At 41.9% G+C, this 23,022-nt stretch overlaps 3 protein-coding genes across 3 annotated transcripts in view; 2 read left to right on the forward strand and 1 right to left on the reverse strand.

The window, feature by feature from the left end:
- Positions 1-4,622, forward strand: part of spidr (scaffold protein involved in DNA repair) — a 49,311-nt gene extending 44,689 nt beyond the window's left edge. The window contains exons 19-20 of the mRNA XM_033649604.2: positions 1,982-2,038; positions 2,594-4,622. Of these exons, the coding sequence (XP_033505495.2) occupies positions 1,982-2,038; positions 2,594-2,713 (177 nt within the window). The 3' untranslated portion in view covers positions 2,714-4,622. The remainder of the gene's footprint in view (positions 1-1,981; positions 2,039-2,593) is intronic.
- cebpd (CCAAT enhancer binding protein delta) lies at positions 3,211-4,629 on the reverse strand. Its single transcript, XM_033649747.2, has one exon. The coding sequence runs from the start codon at positions 4,402-4,404 to the stop codon at positions 3,535-3,537; it is 870 nt and encodes a 289-aa protein (XP_033505638.1). The 5' UTR covers positions 4,405-4,629; the 3' UTR covers positions 3,211-3,534.
- A 3,291-nt stretch (positions 4,630-7,920) lies between these two features.
- Positions 7,921-21,635, forward strand: mcm4 (minichromosome maintenance complex component 4). Its single transcript, XM_033649638.2, has 17 exons — positions 7,921-8,046; positions 9,390-9,469; positions 9,591-9,749; positions 9,868-10,031; positions 10,161-10,262; positions 10,354-10,449; positions 10,643-10,738; positions 11,140-11,278; positions 12,617-12,837; positions 12,981-13,101; positions 14,109-14,368; positions 16,760-17,125; positions 17,244-17,371; positions 19,451-19,658; positions 19,791-20,019; positions 20,604-20,737; positions 21,098-21,635. Exons 2-17 carry the CDS (start codon positions 9,406-9,408, stop codon positions 21,191-21,193), a joined length of 2,583 nt encoding a protein of 860 aa, XP_033505529.2. The 5' UTR covers positions 7,921-8,046; positions 9,390-9,405; the 3' UTR covers positions 21,194-21,635.
- The last annotated feature ends 1,387 nt before the right edge of the window (positions 21,636-23,022 follow it).

Genomic DNA, 23,022 nt, shown 5'->3' on the forward strand with positions numbered 1-23,022 from the left:
CATCACGTGAATCAGTGAACATTCGAGCTTCGTGCTTGTCAATTTAAAGGAGCCGCAAAGTGGACTACTGGCTTGAAAGCAGCGTGGTTGCTGCTTGCTGTTGTCCAGTCTGTATTTTAATGTCGTTTTGCAAAATCTGTGTTGATAAAATGCTTTGCTTTGCTTTGCAGTATGTCATCCCATTCAAACCAAGCAAGGAAGACTTGCATGCTACGTCGCAACATTAGCCTGCAATTCTCTCCTCTCTTACTAACATTACACACTTTAAAACTCACCAGACCAACCAACCACCTCCATGACGCGGTCCCAAGCCTCAGTCTTTTAATTTTGGTCTCTGTAACCGAACAGCCACACATTATAAAGGACTGAGTGGGCGCGAACGCAAGTAATAAACTTCTCGATATCCATTGTCGGAACAAGTGTGCTGTAGGAACCAAAGTTACACGGCTCCTTCTCTGGGACCCGCTTCATTGAAGCATGTCAGCATTCCGATTGGTTGTTGCCGAACCGCATCAGAGCTCATTACCATAAAGTTAAAAGTGTTTTAACTCCCCTCCGGACCGCTTCAGTCGCTATGGTCGCCCAGGACGCACGGCTGACAACTAGGTCGCCCAAGTCGCCGGGCTCTCATTGAAAATTAATGACTTCCGCCGTTTTGGAAGCTCTGGTTGCTGTTGGTGTGAACATACAGTTAGTCGACTAGTCGCTACGATATTAATTTAATTATTAAATGATATATTTTGGTGGTTTGAGTTGAAGGTGTGAGAAAGAATAGTATCAGTAACATTGTTAACACTGTGCTACATTACAGAGAAATACAAAACCGTACTAATGAACCTTCATTAATATAGGCCTATATTTTATCTACAAGTGCACGTCACACACTGAGCAAGCCGCCTGTTAATGACGCTGTGGGCTAATGGGCATGTAGCTACTGACATGTTTCTGGTCGACTAACATTTGGTCGACGATAAGGGGGCAGCCTTAAAAAAGTTCATCCAATCAAATTAGACTTTGGGCGGCTAGCGAATGTAGTAGCTAACAAAGCTATATGGAGCGAAAGAGGAAGAGATGTGTGTTTGGATATCAGTGGGCAAGGCCTTTATTCTTGTTCCACTGTAGCATCGTGTAGCGCCAGATTTTATGCCCGCCCACTTTTTAGTGGTCCAATCAAATGCGAATTATTTGATTTAAACCCCTCTTCTCTCTCAAACAGTTTGTTTTTACAGTGCAGAAGCTAAAAACACTAACTTCTGTTTCACTGGGACCTTAAACCCAGGAAAAGACAACACTGATGATGTTATATAATATAATATCTTTTCTTATCTCATAATATTGATATAATATCTGGACAGAGTCAAGCTAGCTGTTTGTGTCTCCAGTCTTTGTGCTAAGCTAAGTTAAGCTAAGGGGCTTCTTCATATTGCTACAGACGAGGATGGTATTGATCTTATTATGTAATTCTTGGCAAGAAACTTCAAAATATTGCTTTAAACTGGAAAAAAAGGAAAGCAGCAAGAAAAGTACTGTAAAAATATACATCAGAAGAATGACGGTGCAAAGAGCGGCAGTGTGGGAGGGCTGTGTAGCGATCAGATTAGGCAGACTCAAACACAAACAAGCATCCTCAGTCCTGTTGAGGTGTCCTTGAGCAAGACACTGAAACCTCCCTTGGACATTCCTGCACGTCAAAAGGCTGGATAAATAAAACCCTTTACTACATGTGCATCTGCATGACAGCATGTTTATTATGTAAAACCTGCTGGGACTTTGTAATCAGAAAACTAAGTCAGCCAAACTGATAATAAAATGATATCAGAGTTCTTCTTATCAGGCGACTGATATTTCAGCCCATTCTATCAGTCTGTTACACGGCAGCGAGCTCAGTCTGTCAGTGCAGCGTTTGGTTTTACATTGACAACATTTAGGTGATAATTTAAAAGATATTAATGTCCGCTTATCATCTCATCTCTCTCGACAGCTGCAGAAGAAGACGATCATGTCCCTCCTGAACACTGCAGCACTGGAGGGTCACGAGGTAGGTGTGCGTTTACAAACTTGTTACGTAACTGTGGGCTGAGCTGTGCGGCGCATTGATCTTCTGTCAACATGTCCTGAAAACACTGTCATCTGTTCATGTCATGGGTGATAAAGCCTGTTCTGTACTGAACAATAAAATCCCTGAGTCATGCCGGTCACTGATACCAATGAAGGAATTTGCTTGAAAATAGTGACATGTTCTTTCCTTCATGTCCTCTATTTTTAGTGTTTTTTAAGTTTGCATTCAGTTTCTACATTTTAATTATGTTCCTGTATAACTAACATGTGGTGCAGCTGTTTATTTGCGTTGTAGGCATTAACGGTCTTTATCAGGGGAGCTCATGAGTGCAGAATAAATTCTTAGATCAACAGAAATACTGCTGACCAATGAGGGGAGTGCAAGAGCCTTTAGTGCACCCATATTCTTGCAGCATCAGCAGATTTAAAAACTGTTTTTTCATGTGCAGGTAGTGGAGGATATGTTGAACAATAAATATGAGTTGTCAGCCTCAGACGGTCTGTGCAAGTAGTGAATAAAGTGTGTATGTTTCAGTTCCCAGGTTACGATGTGGAGAATGTCCTGGGAAAAGAGGTGGGCCCCCTTGCAGTTTACGTCCGAGTCATCACCAAGAAACCTGCACTCTGGATCGGCGTGGAAGAAATCTGCCTCTGAGGCTGTCAGGGCAAGTAGCTAATGATATCAAGCCTCAGGTTTCAGCTGGCTCCGAGGATCTGCACACTAGGCCTCGGTTTGAGCCGGTTCAGCCTCCTACCCCACCCCCTCCGAAGGCCTCCCTAACAGCTCCAGGCTGTGCTGAAGTGAACGGGCTGCGAGCAGACAAGGTCTTGTTTGTGTTAATGATATGTGATCCTGTGGACCAGGAGTTGACAGCCCAAGGGTAGACCAGTGGCATGCAGTCTGTCAAAGCATCCCACGTGGTTCATCAACTGGGGCTTTTTGGACTTTTGTGTATAAACGCATTTTTTTAAGCCATCCAAAAAACCTTTTTTCACATTATCTACCTCTGTATATAAGAAGACGAACAATGTGTCAATAAAAGTTGTATTTTTGCTGACTGAACTTTCTATTTCCTGTCGTACTCTCACTTCTTGTCTCCAGCTGCTCCCTCAACATAAATCATGTGCAAAGACTACTCACAGACCAGGATGTTTCTGCAGCTTTTCAGCGATTTTATTATAGATTCCATAAACAAAAATGTTTTCAAGGTTTCATACAAACTATATAAAAGATCATGCTCTGGCTCTTATACAAAGTTTGGAATTATAAAACATGTACCATCATGTCAGGTATAACATCATGTAAATGCAGTGGTAAAATAATTTAATATAGAGAAAAATCCCACAAAAATATGGCAGCAACATCATATATTTTCCAGTGCCATTATGGTAAGCTTAAAATACATCTGGTACAGATGGTAAAATGTCTGTTGAGGTATGTCTCCTAAAAGCTCAGTTCATAGAAAAATCAATCTGTCACCGGCTCTCTACATTCAAGGAGCTCGTAAAGGAGGAGTTGGGCATCTGCTTGAAGAAATCTCTGAGCCCGGTGAGCTCTCTGGTTAGCTGCTCGATAGTTTTATGAAGTCTGTCGTTCTCGGAGCTCAGTTCAAGCAGCTTCTGCTGCATGTCCAAGTTGCGCCTCTTGGCTTTGTCCCTGCTTTTCCTCACTGCTATGTTATTCCTCTCTCGCCTCTGTCGGTACTCCATGCTGAACCGGTCCACCTTCTTCCCCTTCTCTTTGCTGCTCTTCCTCGGAGAGGATTTGGCCGAGCTCACACTGGAGACAGGCTCCGGGGTGGTGGGGGGAGTCGGCTGCCCTGTGGGGAGGCTGACGGAGGTCTGAGCGCAGCTCTCGATCTGTGAGGGCAGGGATGAGGACATGTCGCTGTCACTCCAGTCGGACTCCTGCTTGATAGGCACAGCATACGAGCCTTTATTCAGCCCGATGTCAGCCTTCCGGTCTGCTGTGTACGCGGCTGACAGCTGCTGCATGCCGCCGGGCAGCACGGGGCTCTGCATGTTGTAGAAATCCACCTTCTCCTGCTTCACAGTGTTGAACAGGTCGAGGAAGAGCTCGTCGTTGCACAGCTCCAGGTTTGGCACGGCTGTCATGGACTCGATGTATTGGCTGAAGTCGATGGCACTCTCGTCGTCGTACATGGCAGGGGCGGTGCTCAGCTCCACCATGGTGCCGTCCTCGTCGCCCCTGCTGCCCGGCTTGCAGACCCCCTGCGGCGGGACGCCCAGCTTGGCGCTCTCGTAGAAGTTAGCAGGCTCCATCGCCCAACTCATGTTGCATTGTGGAGACACGCAGTGTGAGTCCAGGCTGTATATGTCACACATGAACACTGTTGACTCGCCCACGTGGTTTAGGAAGGATATAAACTTGTTCAAAAGTGACCCACAGATGTGACAGCACAGCAGCCCTGCAGCGGCTTCACTCTCTGTGCACGCGCGCTTCTTCCCTTAAAAAAAAAAGCGAATCTTTGAAATGTAGCCCTGGTCTTTGACTGTCAGGGTCTTGTCAGTGACAGCTCTGAATCACTCCTTGACACTTCTCTGAGGCATCTGTACTTTCGCGCAGTGTTTTGTATCGTTGCCCCGCTGACGTCACACGCGCCGCCCTCTCGCGAGCCAGTCAAGGCAAAACGGAGGTCACGTGGTGTCCGTTCACTTCCCATTTGAGGAGCGAAGGGCGTGTTGCTCATGCCACCCACTTTTTACTACGATAGTATGAATGGTGCAGAGTTGTTTACATACTGAGGGCTCTGGGTGTTTGGGATTAACTTTAATTTGTCAGGAGCTCTATAAACGTCTGTCTCACACACATTGTTTACTGAAGTAACAAACAACATTACACTGGGACCTGCTTTTAACATGTTAAAGTGTTATCAGCAAAGTATACACTAATCACATGCTCTTAATATGAAAAGTAACTAGCTGTAAGTAGGGGAGTAAAAAGTATGTTAACCTCGTCTGAAATGTGAAGTATAAAGTAGCGGAGAATAAAAACACTCAAGAACAGAACAAGCACCTTACAAATGTGCTTAAATACAACATGCTAGGCCTGCAGCTATTATTTTCATCATTGTCTAATCTGCTGGTTACTTTCATGATTAATTATTTCGTCTATAAAGTGACCAAAAAAGTGAGAAATACTTGTCACAATTTGCCAGAGCCAAAAAAGGAAAAGAAAAGCGGCAAATTCTCACATTTAAGAAGATGGAGCCGGTAAATGTTTGTTTTTGCTTTAGAAACGACTGAAACTGAACAACTGATCAATTAAAATAGCTGGTGATTCATTTGATTTAGTTATTAATCGATTAATCGTTGCAGCTCTGATATGCACTTTCCACCGCTGGTTTTAAAAGTGGTCAAGCACGCAAAGTGTTTCTTTGGGAAGACCACCAAACCATATAAACATGACTTGTATTCCATATATTATACTTCCACTGACCATGTGCAGCATTACTATTGTTATATGTATTGACAGCTAGATGACTACAGTCCTGATCTATAGTTTTAGTGTTTAAATGTCTGTCCCAGATGTGGTCAGATATACAAATTAGTAGTATATGAGGACATCAGATCAGTCGTGCAGAAGTATTGAAAGATGTGTAGCCAAACAGATTTCCTGATTCAACTTTATAGAAGCAATTAATTGATTAATTGCCTGACAGGAGTTAAATCTGCAACTGCTGTGACAGGCTAATCGATTAATCGTTTCAGTCAGTCAGTTTTTTTGAGGGCTTTTTGTGCCGTACAAAACCAGCGATTTCAAGATGTGTCTTTGGGCTCTGTCAAACTGTGATGGACATTTTTTCAACTGATTATAAATGACTAAAAATAAAATGTACTCCAGCTGCGATTCAGCAATTTGCGACTTAAAGCTTATGTTGGCCAGGGGCGTACATTGTCAGGGCCAGTAGCCTGTTCCCTACTTCCTCCAGCCCCCTCGCTCAAACCACACCCGTCTTCGATTCGCATTCGTTATTGCATTGCATTGACAGAAATCAGACAGACAGACGTGTAAACACCTGGCGAAGTACTCATAACTGCTTCTGTAAAATGTGTCACTAGGACATTCTGCCATCACCACACACACACACACACGCACCTTCCCAAGGTGGCCAAAACACCAACCATCACGACATTGACGCAGCAGGTAATAATTACCATTTCTCGTAGCCCCAGTGAACACATGCTGGGAATTTGGCTGATATTGTCTGTAGCTCTACGTTTACATGCAGCCAGAGAACAAATTTACAGAGGGACACAGAACAGGATACACATCTAAACAAAGACCAGAAGCTTAACAAACAAGCAAACTTAAACATACAGTACAGCTGTGGTACACAGACAACAAACAAGACAACTTTGAGCAAGATGTACTGGACATAGAGCCTTATAGACTGTCATTACAAGGTATTAACATCATTACATTTTACTATACAGATAGATAGATAGATAGATAGATAGATAGTAAAAGTTTTGCATGCACCATATTATTGAGGTGACTCATGTTTACAGAACAAAATTAGGGAATGTGATGAACTGAAGGTGGTTGATTTTACCACAGGGGACACATGTACTGATACTTCTCGGAAACGCTCCTGTGTTTTCCCCCTCAGGAAGTGCGCTGTACTTTCCCTCTGACAAGGCCCTTTTTGAAATGGAAACTGCGCCACATGGTGGTCAGTGAACGCACTTGCTGGATAAAGTCAAGTAAAAATACTTCATATAAATGAAAGCCAAAGAAATGAATCATCAACATAATGAATGATGATTACATTTTGCAACAAAGAGGATTTGTTCCACTCACTTTTTAGAATGCCCCTACTTTAATTTAGTTTATTTAAAAGGGGGCAGTGCAAATTAATAGATACACATGGTATAAAAAATGCCAGAATTACCAAAAATGCTATTGTACATCTGTAATCCCTTGGCTAAAATGTTACCCAAAGCTACCTAAAATACAACAAAGCACAAAAAAGCACACAGGAAAGAAAAAGAAAACAGGATATACAGTATATAAAATACTTTGAACACATCAACAAGAAATTATTTAAACATGTAGCCTATTGCTCATCAAGTGTGTGAGTGTGAGTGCTAAAACTTGAGGCAAAACTGATGCAATATAAAAATGAAAAGCAATAGAGGCAGTAGTGACATATTCCACATGTAACAACACTGCAACCTGCTCTGAGAAAATTATTACCTTAACTACTTTAAAATTATGCACAGTTGGAAGTGATTTATGTCCAGCACCATCAAAAATCTATAACCTCTTGGAAATATTCAAATATATTTGTAAAAAAAATAATAATAATAATTTCAAGCTACTGTATTAAAAATGTGTTACTAAGTACAAAATCATATAAAAAATGCCATAGAATTAAATGCACCACGGTGAGATATGCGAGCCTGTATTGTTATATGCCTTCCACGTTTATAATCCGTTTGTATTGCAAGTATAAAACTATTTAAACAATGTATTGTGACGTATTTATTTATATTTATATGCAATTTCTCACTTCCTGTTTTCATTTTTTTATTTTCTTTAATTTTAGGAATTAACACTGTCACGTCACACGACTGTTCAATTTGTACTTTGCACTGTTTCAATAAAGAAAACGAAAAAAAAAAGGTCATTTATTTTTGGACCAAACCAAGTCAAGCTCAGGGTATCAATGTGTAAAAGCTCTCGCGCAGAAAGCAGAAGTCGTATTTTAAATATAAGATAAAGAAAACGTTTAGATTTATATCAATTTTGCACTGTTTGTGTCGTTTATTTATATATTTAATCATGTTTAATTAAAGTGTTAACCGCTGTAACTCAACATGAACCCCCCTCTGCAGTGAAGGAATCGGCCGGAAAGAAAACCACGATCACGGCCTGCTATTGGTCCAAAGTTCCCCGCGAAAATAACGTCACCCGCAGTTTCGCGCCAGATCTGCACCACTCAGACGTACACAGAAGAAGAGGTAAGAAACGTCTGAATTTGATTAGAATATTTCATATTAATTGATCGATCATGTTGATTGAATTCAACTGTCTGTTATCACACGTGTTTGTCTGACTGTGCATCAACTTTAAAGCTCAGTTTTAAATGTTAAATCGGGTTAAACAGCGCAGGAAGTTTCTGCTTATTGTTTCCTCTGCAGCCACATGTCAAATGGTGGAAACGTTGTTAACTGACTCATCATTTAATAAAAGGAGTAAAAACACAATAAGATAATTAAATATAACGTTTCACACGCACATAAGTGGCAGAATAGTCTGATCAATTACAAATAATGTGAACACACTTAAAGCCTTATTTTTGAGGAATTGGGAGTTAACTCATTGATGCATAAACATGTGAAGGAAAGCAGTATTTTAACTTTGATGGTTGGCTATGTGATGCCACACAACCGTTTCATTATCCCTTTATGTAGTTTAAACTGTAGTTGCAAATATTTTTATTTCATTGCATGTTTTGCATTGCAGAGTTAAGCTGCAGAGAAACTAGAGGAGCCAGATGAATGTACTGAATAAAGATTAAGGAGTAAATTATGACATAATGGACATATTAAACCACAGTACTTGCAAACAAAGCCTACAACCTACAATGTGCATCAAATAAATGAGAAAATGAATGAACAAAACATGACTAATCAGAAATACAAGGTGTGTGACTTGGTGATTTGGTGCACAGCATTAATCACAGTGCAAATATAAGAAGACTCCATATAAAATCAGTTTTTAAAAAAAAGTTTATCGCAATAAAACAACACAATATTGAGGACTTTAAAGGACTCATTCTTACTTTCACAGTTAGGCCTAAGTTAAACATCAGCACCCTCAAATTTGACAAGTGAATACACCAGAAGTTATCAATCATATCTGATCTAGGCCTCACTTACAGGATTATGTTTAGCAGGTATAAGGGCACGAAAGTGGAACTAAAAGACAGTATTAAACCAAAAAAGTTAGGTGGGAGAAAACAAAATTTCTGTTCAGGCCCTGCAAGACCGAGCAGACTAAAACAAAAGCAATAACTTAGTAAACAAAACAACATGCAGAGCAGGACTGCAGTTTTTTACAAATTCAGTTGATCTACCTGCAACAGTCAGCCTTGTAAAATGTTGTGGCTGCACAAAAAACAAACTCAGTTGCCAAGCGGTTGAAAATCATCCACCAGGTGTTATGCTGTTATGCAAAAAAAAAAAAAAAAAAACACCTGACAAACCAAGTTTTTGTTTTACTTACCCTGCACATGTCAGTAAAAATAACAGCAGCCTTTCTTTCGACTAAACATTAATTCACTCATTCATTTTATCTTCAGATATATTCCAGCAACTATGTCTTCCCCAACGTCGACTCCAGGTGGCCGCAAACGAGGAAGGGGCACCGACCCAGCCACACGTAAGTTCACGTGTCCTAAATGATATGTGACTCTGTCCTCATCTGAGATTGTAGGTGGTGAATGTGGGTCCTGTCTGTGTGTTCTGTTATTAACATGTCTCTGTGTCTTGTGTATCCTCAGCCAGCAGCGAGGGCCCCACCTCGCCTCCCTCTCAGCGGCGCAGAGGCCAGGACTCCTCCACTGGGGACCTGATGCCAATGCCCACCTCCCCGGCCACCGACATGCTCAGTCCAGCAGCACCTCAGGACACTTCTCTGCTCTCCAGCCCACGCCCCTCAGGTACCATCACTCACAGTGTGCTGAATGTATGTTTTTATGGTTGGTTTTAGCTCTATCTGAGTGAAATGGAAGGAAGATTTAGTTGAGTTAACCCCAGTGTCTCCCTTTTTTTCAACAGTCCTACCCAATGAGGTAGACATGAGCTCCCCTTTGATGTACGGGACCCCCAGCTCCAGGGTTGAAGGGACCCCACGCAGTGGAGTGCGTGGCACCCCGGCCAGACAGCGTCCTGATCTGGGTTCAGTCAGGAAGGCTCCTCAAGTCGATCTTCATTCTGAGCAGGTCAGTGGAGGAGTCAAGAACATTATTTAGACTGGCGGACTGTTATTGTAATAGCATGAGCCAGGATACGACGATAAGCACGAAACCTTTCAGATAAATTAATAATTTTCACTTTTTTAAAATTCACAGCCAAGTGCCGATGGTACCGTCGCCAGCGAGTCAAACGCAGCCCAGAGACTGGTGATCTGGGGGACTGATGTCAATGTTGGCACCTGCAAAGAGAAGTTTCAGGTATGAAATCTTACATTTCAGCTACTGAACAATGTTACCCACTCTTAGTGCAGAGGAGTACATTTTTTTCTTTGTGTCACTTTGCTTTCAGAGGTTCCTGCAGAGGTTCATTGACCCAACCTCCACTGAAGATGAGAACGCTGGTCTGGACCTGAACGAGCCTTTGTACATGCAGAAGCTGGAAGAGGTAGGGTACTTAGTGTCATCTGCTGCTGTTAAGGCCGATCTATACTTTGTTTAAAGTCAGACTCTCACCAGATGATGTCTTAAATTTGATCTATTCCTATACAAGTTCTGGACATCTTTGCCAATGTAATGCAGAAAATGATTGATGATGATTTAAGAATAAACATGACAGGAAATCTTTTTGTCTCTCACAGATCAGTGTTGTCGGCGACCCAGTGCTGAATGTGAACTGTCTGCATGTGCAGTCCTTTGATGCAGAACTTTACAGGCAGCTCATCTGCTACCCACAGGTAATGCCCCATATTTCATAATATCTTTTTTTACTTCATGTGCATTTCAAAGTGTATTTGGACAATTTTGATCCAAATACGTCCCTGCACCGTAGTTGCATATGTTTCAATCTTTATTTTGGTCTTTAAGTTAAAATAACTGATGAAAACTGAACAGAAATTGATCAGAAAAGTGCTTAAACAGCCCCATAATAATAAGACAAAAAAATAGCTTATCCTTTTTACAACACAACAATGAGCTTTCATGACTAATGGAATTATTGTTTATTTACAGGATATTGTAAACACCTTTTTTTAAGCATCATTATGTTCTTGTTGAAGTTTGAATTCTACTGTATTTTTCTAGTGTCTGTTTTACAGCATATTGATGCTGATGTGTGTGTATCTTTCTCCCTTTGCAGGAAGTCATCCCAACCTTCGACATGGCCGTCAACGAGCTTTTCTTTGAGCGTTTCCCAGACTCCATCCTGGAGTACCAGATCCAAGTCCGCCCCTACAACGCCCTGAAAACCAGAAACATGAGGAGCCTGAACCCAGAAGGTGTGTGGATTCAAGGGTTGTGATGGTGGACAAAAGTCACGGCAGTTCATACCTCGATTTATGAGTCCTGGTTTGGTGTGAGTTTGGTACAACAGGAAAAAAAAATAGAAAAAGATAGTTATTTTTATTTATTTTGACTCAACAGTGTCAGAGACAGACAGAATCCTCTTGCTTAGGACGAGGTCACAACGTGCCCACTGCCAACTTTGGTTAACTACTTTCATAATAAAGATGAGTAACATTTCAAACACTTTTATACGAACAATGAACAAAGACAAATGGCAAGAGGGTCACGAAAGGCTTTAGATCTAAGAGCATCTCTTATGCTGTGAAATTAAAAATACCAAAATACTTTGAGTAATGGAAAAAAATAATAATTCTGCATCAGTAGCAGTGTTTCAATTAGATTGTCCTTGGCTTTATTTAAACAGTAAAACCACCCAGTCATTTATCATCCCAATTATTGGCACGTGTGTAAGCATGTTGAATGTGCTTTCATTCACACACCCCACAACAGTGGAACAATGCCGACACACCGTCCTCCTCTGAAGGCATATTTGGACGGGACTAGTATTACCTGGGGGCCTCTGGTAATTGGTAATAATGGGGGAGGTTGTCTGTGATTTTTATCCTGTGCAAATCTGCCATGTCCATAATTTGTCAAGTAAAAAATTCCCTGCAAATTACCTACCATATCTGGCCAAACACAGAGGTTGTGTGATGATATTACGTACAAATTTGTACAGATTTGGGGTTGTATTTAGTTTTTTTTTTTTTTTTTTTTTTTGGTCTTCTATGCACCATTTTTCTTCCTCTATAGTAGTCCAGAATTACAAAGGCTACGTTGGTAATTCTAAATCAAAGTTTTGATGGCATTTTGGGCTCAGGAGGCTCGTCTCGCTACACAGCATGGAAACCCGTTCGCAGGAAAAGCAAACTCGAATCAATCAGAACAGCAAAATCTCGAAAGATGACGATGAGATTGATAACGTAATAATGTGTGGCAGAATCGTCTCTGTGAGGTTAACCCATATTTAAAAGAACAAGGGGGAAACACTCTACATCACCGCTAGTGATGCTGTGGAGTGCTATGGATGCACCTAACTGTGACTCCTGTACAGTGACAGCTCAGCATGAATACATAAACCATTACAGCCCCAGTAGCTTTGTATCAAGTCCATATGAAGTGACATCACACTTCATTAGGACGACTATACCACGATATTTCCTCCCATATTTAGTGTGGGACTTCTGTGAATATTGTTCCCTGCTTTAATAAAATGTGAGGTATCAGCTCCAGACTAAAGCGTCTGTGTGTCTCATGTGTTGCCTCCACAGACATCGATCAGCTGATCACCATCAGCGGCATGGTGATCCGCACCTCGCAGCTCATCCCCGAGATGCAGGAAGCTTTCTTCCAGTGCCAGGTGTGCGCCTTCAGCACCCGTGTGGAGGTGGATCGCGGACGCATCGCCGAGCCGGCTGTGTGCCGCCACTGCAACACCACCCACAGCCTGGCGCTCGTTCACAATCGCTCGGTCTTTTCAGACAAACAGATGGTGAGAGTTCGATTGGGTTGATAATGGGCCAGATTGCTTACAGTCAGTGACACCTAATCCCAGAATATGTTGAGTGATAATTAGTGACATGTTGCAGTGGAGGTCATGACATCTGTTCATTTACTGGTCTTGTTTTCCAACAGATCAAAGTTCAGGAGTCTCCTGAAGACATGCCGGCTGGTCAGACGCCTCACACAACTATTGTCTATGCTCATAATGACCTGGTTGATAAAGTGCAGCCGGGAGACCGCATTAACATCACCGGTAAGATTTCCTAAACCTCTACAGCTCGGGCTGCAGCTAATGAGGCTTTTCATTTATCGATTAATCTGCTTGTTATATTTTCTGTATATAAAATTCCACAAAACATTAGAATTTGACATCACAATTTTCCAGAGCCACAGCCGATTTCTTCAGATCATTTTTTGTTTAACAAACTGCCTAAAACTGCCTAGTTTTGAGTTATTATTTTTTTGCTTTAAGTGACTTTGAACATTGATTATATTATAAGAATACTTGTTTATTAACTTCCTGGCTATGGACCAGTTGTTTATGCTCTAGTAGTGATACACTGGCGTATCGAACAAACATCGGTATTGGCCGAAATTCGCCTTGTTGATGGCCAGTGGCCTACCGGCAAATAAGATGGCATTCAGTGATGACAGTGGCTGATGTTTTTCCGTGTGACGGCAATTTTGCGCAGGCCAAAAAGCAGGGCTCAACACGAACATTGCCCTGTCGTCCCAGGAGATCTTCCCCGTGACACATTCGGACTAAACTCACTATCAACGTGTCAGGGGAAACACCCTAATGGTTCCCTTATACGGCTACAGTGTGGGCAGCAAATCTGTGTTGAAATCGTCTGGAGGAGAGCTAGTTAACGCTAACTGTTAGTTGTTAGCAACTGACTACTAGAACTAACAGTTTAAAGAGGTTGCACTGGGTTACATTATGATGCATTCAAGCTCTAGTCAGTAAAAATGAGTACTGGGCAAAGGTGAATTAAAACATTCTCATGATGGGTTCAAATCTAGTCTTGTAAAATATAGTTTTGGGTTAGAGACATGAAGGAGAAATTTGACAGTGGTATCAGCTGTTGGCCACACTGTTTAAGTATCAGTATCAGCACAGAATTTCACAGTTGGTGCATCCCTAAAATGGTGAAAAATGGCCGCCACAATTTATCTAATCTAATTCCTCGAGCAACATTCTCCATATTTCTTGTTTAGTTGGTCGCAGACATCCTAACAGCTTCTCAAATGTCCGTGCAGGTGTTTACAGAGCAGTCCCCATGCGCGTTAACCCACGCCAGAGCAATGTGAAGTCTGTGTACAAGACTCACATCGACGCCATCCACTTCCGTAAGACAGACGAGAAGCGCCTGCATGGTTTGAACGAGGAGGCCGAACAGAAGCTCTTCACCGAGGACCGAGTGCAGACCCTGAAGGAGCTGGCAGCCAAGCCAGACGTCTACGAACGCCTGTCGTCAGCCCTCGCACCAAGTATCTATGAGCATGAGGACATCAAAAAGGTGTGTGTGTGAGTGTGTGTGAATGGTTGCATGCCAAAACACAAGTGTTAACCTGTGCACGCATCCGGCAACAAGACTAATTGCAACACAAACTCTCACACTGATTTGCATGATGCATTTAATGCCTGACGTGCATTTAAAGGAAAGCCAACAGAAGTCTAAAGCAGTCATGAGCTCTGATTGGCACAGCAGACAGTTTGATATATCACAGCAGGAGAACTGGGTGTAATTAATAACATTAATGACTCCATTAATGTTGGTGCGCTACTTTCAGGGCTCTGATATTGAGCACGCCGGCTCAGTGGGACACTTGATCGAGCTGCGCCATCGTTAACAAAATCTGTTTCACCTCTACGAGTCAGTATGTCTTTTTAATGTCACCGGAGCCGTCATTAATATTATCAGTCACACCTGTGTGTTTCCTGCTGTGGCAAGTCAAATTAAGGTTGAGTAGACCTCTAGGTAATGAGGTGTGCACCCACATTAGGATAATGAGATGAAGGTGTTAACATAAGTGTGATGATGTATCGCTTACATCAGACTTTATGAGGTCTTGACAGAATCAAATACCGTTGTTTTAGTGGTCACAGGGACGATACTCTCTGAGGCAGAGCAGGGAGAAAGGATAAATTAAAGCCTTTGATTTTGTCAGCTACATTGACTTGATAAAAAACAGACTGATCACACCTGACACTTAACATAATTCACGAGTTCAAAGCTTACTTTATCTGTAATCTGACATTATTAGGAAACATAATTTGTTCATTTCCATAGATCAGCATCTGGAAAGGCATCACACCTTGGGCCACATTCACAAACACCCTGAAAGCACTCTTAGATGGCTCCTAAATTAGCCTAAATGCCTCTGGCAAGGAGTCCAAGCTTAAGTGAGGAGGTGTGGTTGACCTCGTTTTTAGATGTGATGCGTTCTAATAAAAGTTGTGATTGGTCATTCAAAAAAGTAGAAATAAAAATGCACTCAGTGATTATGGGCAAAGAATAAACAATGAAATCAACAAGTCTAATCATCGTGTTGCGTCTCTCTTAAGACACGGTTTAATTATGAATGAACATCCTGAATATATTGCGAGCCATACTTTAAATATGTAAAAGCCATTTGAAAACACAGGCCTACTTGTGCAGTAGCTTATTCACATCCTTATAGTTGCTACATTAATTTGCTTAGGTTTATTTTTAATGCTCAGTGTTATGATCACTTTTATTGCTGGCGATATAGTGTTGTTGCTTTTGGTGTATCTCTAATGAGACCGACCACAAACATTATTCCTGCACAATCTAATGTGTAACGTTTTATTAACTCGCTGTCATTCAGCTTTATCTCTCCTACCTCTGTGTCTTTCCCCCGTTCTCTCCTACCTTCACCTTACTAGCTTACACCTGGGTTACACTGCCTGTTGGAGCTGCGCTGCTTAGGCACAGTTCAGCTGCGTAACGTGTTTTTATAGAGCGCGATGTGCTCTGTTTTTAGCAGAAATAGATAGTGTAATAGTGAAAATGGATGTTTATTAATCATGTTGACGTGATGTCACCTTTCACTACATTTCTTTATGCTTATATCACTCACAGACATTAAGAAACTATAAATATTTATTTTTAACTCAACACGTCCTGTTTCTGTTTCAAAATAAAAGCCCTCCGACATTTATGGAGCCTGCACAGCTCCATAAATGAGAGGAGTATCAGCTTACTCTTGTGGAAATACACAAGTTACAACAACAGGAAGTTCTGCAGCAACACTTTCAGCAGCTCAGCGAGGTAGCTGTCACACGCTGTGAGGCCCCGGTGTTAAAGGCTAAGATGCTGTGTTGATAAATCTTATCTTAACCTTGATCTAGTCTTAACTTTCGGGGGAAATTCTTAGAAAGCTGAAGAATTTTCTTTGAATTTTGTCACTCGGAGCAACTTTTTGCATCAAGAAGCTTTGTCAGTATGAAAAAAGCAGAAAAACCACCCCAGGTATCATTGTGGTGAACTTCAAATGAAACTGCTGACGATGAGGATGATTAGTATCAGCAGCGAGCTGTCTGTGTAAGGGACACATCATATAGTCGACAAGAAAAAAGTTGTACCTGCACCACTTAAGAAGAAATAGGATGAATGTAGATAAAAAATTGTATACAGAGGCAGAAAATGAAAATAAAGGAGTGGGAAAGGTCTGTAAATCATCAATGGAATGTTCCTACTTTGACAAGTCAGATTTTCTGAAGAGTCTTTTGTTCACCTCTCTTGGTTTGAATAATCAAAGTTTGTTGAAATGCCCTGCAGCCTTCACTGAAGCCCTACATTATGTGATGATAACCAGTATCCCAGGTGATGTCAGCTTTAATCACAGTATTAATAACTGCTTTTGTCCCTCTCTGTTGGTTCCAGGGCATTTTGCTGCAGCTGTTTGGCGGCACTCGTAAGGACTTCAGTCAGACTGGCCGCGGCAACTTCCGTGCAGAGGTGAACATCCTGCTCTGCGGCGACCCTGGTACCAGTAAGTCCCAGCTGCTGCAGTACGTCTACAACCTGGTGCCCCGTGGCCAGTACACCTCGGGGAAGGGCTCCAGCGCCGTGGGTCTCACCGCCTATGTGATGAAGGACCCAGAGACGAGGCAGCTGGTCCTGCAGACCGGAGCTCTGGTGCTGAGCGACAACGGCATCTGCTGCATCGATGAGTTTGACAAGATGAGTGACAGCACGCGCTCTGTGCTGCATGAGGTCATGGAGCAGCAGACCCTCTCCATCGCCAAGGTTTGTTTGACAAATTTTAAACGAGTGTAGGCAGATGGGGAGCGTGTAACACTGAAAACTCAAACATGTTTTTAAGTTACAAAGTTCTCACTCACTCTTGTTTTTTTTATGTCTTCAGGCTGGAATTATTTGCCAGCTCAACGCCCGTACAGCTGTGCTGGCTGCTGCTAACCCTATTGAGTCTCAGTGGAACCCCAAAAAGACCACAATTGAGAACATTCAGCTGCCTCACACACTGCTGTCCAGGTGAGTAACATCAGTCAGCACAATCACACAAGAGGCATGACAGAAAATTATTTAAAACACAGTTAAAATGTTTCTAATCTGCCCTGAAAGAAGTCTGGCAGTCAACACTTGGACACAGTGTGAGTTTTCAAGCGAGCAAATGGACGTCTTAACGATTAAACATCCGCCCCCTCGCTAGTCGGCACCAGAAATATTAGTCAGTTAAACCTATTCATGTTTTATTCATGTACAAGACTGCTTAACTGTCATGCAGCCGTCTGCCACTAGTGGGTGCTACAGAGCCATCAGGGAAATTGGAGAGCTGTCCTCTGGCAAAACCAGTGCGGTTTGGCAGTACTTTGAATTAAGCAGCAATTAATCTTTTTTGAGACGTATATTATTTGGTAACTTTAAGAGAACGTTGTCAGATAATGTGCAGGTTTACATTCATACTGCACGGAGCAACATGCCTCTCATTTCAGCTGAAATTTAATTATAACTTAGATGATATAACTTTTATTAACTTTAAAGTGAACTGCTATAATTTCTGCAAGGTTCAATGTGCCCCACATTTCAGAGGCAACTTATTTATTTCAGATGTTATTTTAGTGGTTAACTTTTGACTGAGTTGCCGTCATGTTCACGTTCATACCGCACAGCGCAAAGTATCTCGCACTTCAGCAGCATTTAAAATCCGACGTGGTTGTTGAAGATCGTGATTAAAGGCTTTTGACTGTTTTCTGAGTGTTTTCCCTTTTTTTTTGACTAGTCGACTAGTCTTAACATTTTTGTTTAGTCGACAGGGAAATTAGTCGCCAGGAACACCCCTAGCCTAAAGTGCAGGTGGATCCGTAAGAGCATGCATTAATGGTTAATACAGTGCACAGAAATGTTGATTAATGTGCGTTGTCCTTATAAATAAAATGAAGTAAAGGGAGGAACGAGGTTTTGAAATTCAACCCTTTTGGTCCATCATCTCTGACACTGCCTCTGAAGTTATTACCGCTAATCCAGAGCCAGATCCATCACTCATCATCCTCTGTTCATTTTGTTCAATGGCGGCCATTACTTCAACTCAGAAACTCCTTCTCTCCTTTTACCACATTACAGCCGAATAATAATAAGACTCGTATAATGGAAGGAAACTACTGTCCCAGCCAGTGTAAGTGAGGCTGACTGACTCACTGCCTCACATGTAGAGAGTATGGCTGTGTTTGGAGACACATACTTGTATTCTGCCTACTAAATGAACAATTAAGTATGCCATTACCAACTTCAGTATTATTTCACAGGATCATACAATATGAATCAGCAAATTTGGGCAGGTTATAGTGTCCGTGTGTCATAATCTAGATGCTTTGTAGCCTGTTGTTCCACTTCCTGCATTATAATCATTGTTCCTATTGTAACTGAGCTGACTGCATCCTTTGTCTTTATGTGACATTCAGAGCATAGTTATGATTCAGTCTGAGCCGGGATTGTCTGCACACGGCTCTCAACATGGAGGCTGCTGAGCCGACGATTTGCAGCTAGTGGTGCTAACAGCATGAACAATGCTAATAAGTTCAAATGTGCTGACAGAGCTAACAGTGTTAACGTGAGGGGAGGACCAGAGGGTGGGTGTTGCACTTCTGAGACAACTGATCTGACGCCGGGGGTCAGGGTGGCGGTATCAGCTGTAGTTGCCATATGAGCGCAGTGTGGCGCGGCGTCGACTAGCTAGCCAGTGGGTTACACACACAGGGGCTCACATGCACTTAAAAGCACGCGCAGTTGGTCCATCTACAACAACAACAAACAGAGGGAGTGTTCATTATCATTACATAGCAAAATAGTGGTTTGCTGCTGCATTAGTGTTCTGAATGTCGTATACAGAAGCTTTAAACGAAGAAACAACTGAATCATTTATGTCTTAAAAGGCTCGGTAAAACACGAGAAAACTTGTCGTATGTCAAACTGTGGTAAACACAGACAACACTGATAAAGAGGAACATCAGTTGACTCCAGTATACAGGACATCCAGCCTAATGTCACTATGTCTTTATGGTTTCTCAGTTGTCATGTTACTGGTTCTTAACACTGCATTATCTGCTCCATCAGATTCGACCTCATCTTCCTGATGCTGGATCCCCAAGACGAGGCGTACGACCGCAGGCTGGCCCACCACCTGGTGTCGCTGTACTACCAGAGCGAGGAGCAGATTGAGGAAGAGTTCCTGGACATGGCTGTGCTGAGGGACTACATTGCATATGCACGAACATACATCAGTCCAAGGCTGAGCGAGGAGGCCAGCCAGGCTCTCATTGAGGTTTGTTTTCTCAGAATTTCTACAATTTATGTACATTATGTTGAATATTTGTAGATCGCTTTGCTTTATAACAGTAGAGCAATATAAATTGGACATCAGCCCTCAACTAACTGTGTGCATGTCGGTTCTTAGGCCTACGTGGACATGAGGAAGATAGGCAGTGGCCGGGGGATGGTGTCCGCCTACCCCAGACAGCTGGAGTCCCTGATCCGCTTGGCAGAAGCCCACGCCAAGGTGCGCTTCTCTGAGAAGGTGGAGACCATTGATGTGGAGGAGGCCAAGCGGCTGCACAGAGAGGCCCTCAAACAGTCGGCCACTGACCCCAGAACAGGATTTGTCGACATCTCTATTCTCACAACAGGTGTGTGACACCGGGCCTGGTACAGACTCATTGTTTTAAAGCATTTAGAATGATAGCAAGTATTTATGAAGGTGATATGTACAGGAGAGGATCAGGGACGCGTGAAGTTTAGAGTCTAAAGTCAGAGCTCAGATATGCTTTTCACATGTGGCCCTGATCATCTTTCGCAAGTATGTGACATGACACTTGGTGAGTGTTAATCCTGAAAGGGACTCTGTATCCAAACTCTTGCTGTTATCAAATATTGAAAACAGTCTCTGTAGATTTGCTGCTTGATAAATGATCGTTTCAGTCATTTTTTTCCAAGCAAAAATGAGAAAATGTTGCTTTTCTTCATCATATGTGATAGAAAACTGAATATCTTTGGGGTTTTGGACAGTTGGTCGACCAAAAGAAGCAATTTGAAGATGTGATCTACGGTTTCTGGGACATTGTGATGGACATTTCTTTTTCAAAAAAAAAAAATTCTGTCGTTTTATAGAACAATCGCTCAACCAAAAATGAACTGCGGATAAATCCATAATAAAAATAATCATTAGTTGCAGCCTAACGGTGTATTTGATCGTATTAATCTGTGATTCCAGGTATGAGTAACACCGCCCGTAAGCGCAAGGAGGAGGTCGCCCAAGCCTTGAAGAAACTGATCCAGGCTAAAGGAAAGACGCCCGCCATGAAATACCAGCAGCTGCTTGAGGACCTCAGAGGACAGTCTGAAACTGTAAGTAATTTTATTTTGCCTTCAGTGGAGAGAAATTTTACCAAATCTACTTTTCAAATCCTGTGATTTAAAAGATAGTTAAGATAATAGATTATGTTTCGAATTTGGTTGAACCAGAGCAAAGTTCTTTGAGTTCTAGTCCAAAAAAATTGATGTAAGATACCGTCTTGCTTCGTTAGGTATCGGCCTGCCAGTTTACAACACTGGTAATTGAATTAAATGAAAATCTCTATAGAGCTATGGAAATAATTGCGATTAACTTTTCCACCAAGTAGTTGTTTTCTTAAATTATACATGGTCTATTTTTATCAACAACACCACTACTTCCTGTAACGACTTCCTCTCTGTGACTTCTTTCAGGCGATCACTAAGGAGCTGTTCGACGAGGCACTCCGAGCCCTGGCTGACGAGGATTACTTGACGGTCACTGGGAAGACTGTTCGTCTCCTCGCATAAGGCGCACCCTGCAATTATGTACAGACCTTAATTTTAAATCCTATCCTGTGTCAACCTCTTTTTCTGGTGCTGTAAAAATATTTTGTGTAATTGAACCACCATATGTTTTTCTGGCCGTATTAGATGTTTGAATATCCTGGCAATTTAGAGACGCGATTCAGAGTAACCGCATGACTCGCTCAGACTTTGGTGTCCTGTTGTGATTTAAAAAAAGAAGAAAACAAAAGACATAGAGCTAATATTTAAAAGAGCTTGTATTTCATTTGTTACCTGTTTTCTAGTAATGTTGCTGTTTGTGTTTTCTGTGTCATGGTAAAAGCTTCTTTCAACTTGTGCTTTATGACTGAGTCAAGTCACTTAATATTTCCACGGAGTTGAGTTCCTTGTAGCTGCATTGACTACTTGTTTATAGAGGGAAAAATAAAATGTTGCTCACTGAATATACTTGGAAAGTTTTTTATACCGTAGTGTTAACTTGAATTAAATTCCAGTGTTGCCATTATATTTTCCCCTGAGTATCATAGAAGTCGTGGAAATGAAATTAATCTCCACTCTGGCAGTATCATATATACGGTATGATAATCTGCTCCAGGTTGTTCCAGCTCTTAACTGAAGCTATGTGATGTTTACACTTAATGTTTTTATAGGCTGCACTATTAATCAAATGGAATTATCAACGATGAGGGCAGAAGAGTTTGCACATGTAAGCCTGAAATTTCCATTTAGTAGAATTGTGCAGCTGTTAAGACAGGAGTCAAATATACTTGATAAAATGGTGTAAAAGTGAATTGCATATGTCATAAAAAGTACAGCACACTTTGTTGACTTTAAAGCTGCAAAAGTGGAAATTTAAGGGAGGCTAAAAGTCAGTTTGAGCTGCCAGTGATATAACTTCTCCTTAAATGTTTTTATTTGGAAATGCTGACAAGCACAAAATACAGTGCACATGTCAGGCTATTTTAATCTTTTATAGACAAACTTGGTAAACACTATTATATATGTACACTGACCAAATTTTGCTCCCATTTTTCAGAGGTTTGCATTCAATACCTAATCTGTGAGCACTTCTCCCTTGTCCGAGAATCCATCCACCTGACAGGTGTGGCGTGCTGATTAAACCGCATGATTACTGCACAGGTGTGCCTTGGGATGGTCACAATAAAAGGCCACTCTGAAATGTGCAGTTTGATCAAACAACACAATGCTACAGATGTCACAAGTTATGAGGGAGTGTGCCACTGGCAGCTGACTGCAGGAGTGTCCACAAGAGCTGTTGCCTGTGATCTGAGTATTTATTTCACTACCATATGCCATCTCTAATGTTGCTTCCGTGAATTTGGCAGTACATCCAACTGGTCTCAAGCCCACAGACCAGCTCAGGACCTCCACATCCAGCGTCTTCACATGCAAGATCTTCTGAGACCAGCCACCAGGACACAAAGAAACACATACACCATTGCACAAATTGTCAAAAACCATCTCAGGGAAGCTCATCTGCATAATCATTGTCCTCACCAGGGTCTTGACCTGACAACAGTTTGTCATCTTAACTGACTTGTGTGGTTGTGCAGCTGGTTGGATGTACTGCCAAATTCACAGACATTGGAAAGTTATGGTAGTAAAATGAAACTTCAAATCACAGGTGGACACACCAGCAGTCAGCATGCCAATGACACACTCCTTCAAAATTTGCCACACCTGTTGCATTGTGTTGAGTGATCAAACACTTTTACTGTCATGACGCTGTTTAATCAGCACGCTGGTATGCCACATCTGTCAGGTGCAGGGATTGTCTTGGAAAATGAGAAGTGCTCACTAACAACAGATTT

This window comes from Epinephelus lanceolatus, chromosome 12, assembly GCF_041903045.1.
Source record: "Epinephelus lanceolatus isolate andai-2023 chromosome 12, ASM4190304v1, whole genome shotgun sequence".
Classification (NCBI taxonomy): Eukaryota; Metazoa; Chordata; class Actinopteri; order Perciformes; family Serranidae; genus Epinephelus; species Epinephelus lanceolatus.

Excerpts from the sequence above, each read along its gene's own strand:
- cebpd (XM_033649747.2), bottom strand. The coding sequence starts at position 4,404 with ATGTGTGACATATACAGCCTGGACTCACACTGCGTGTCTCCACAATGC.
- mcm4 (XM_033649638.2), top strand. The coding sequence starts at position 9,406 with ATGTCTTCCCCAACGTCGACTCCAGGTGGCCGCAAACGAGGAAGGGGC. Across the intron at positions 9,750-9,867 it reads CTCCAGCCCACGCCCCTCAG|TCCTACCCAATGAGGTAGAC; the intron begins GTACCATCACTC and ends TTTTTTCAACAG. Across the intron at positions 17,126-17,243 it reads AGACCCTCTCCATCGCCAAG|GCTGGAATTATTTGCCAGCT; the intron begins GTTTGTTTGACA and ends TTATGTCTTCAG.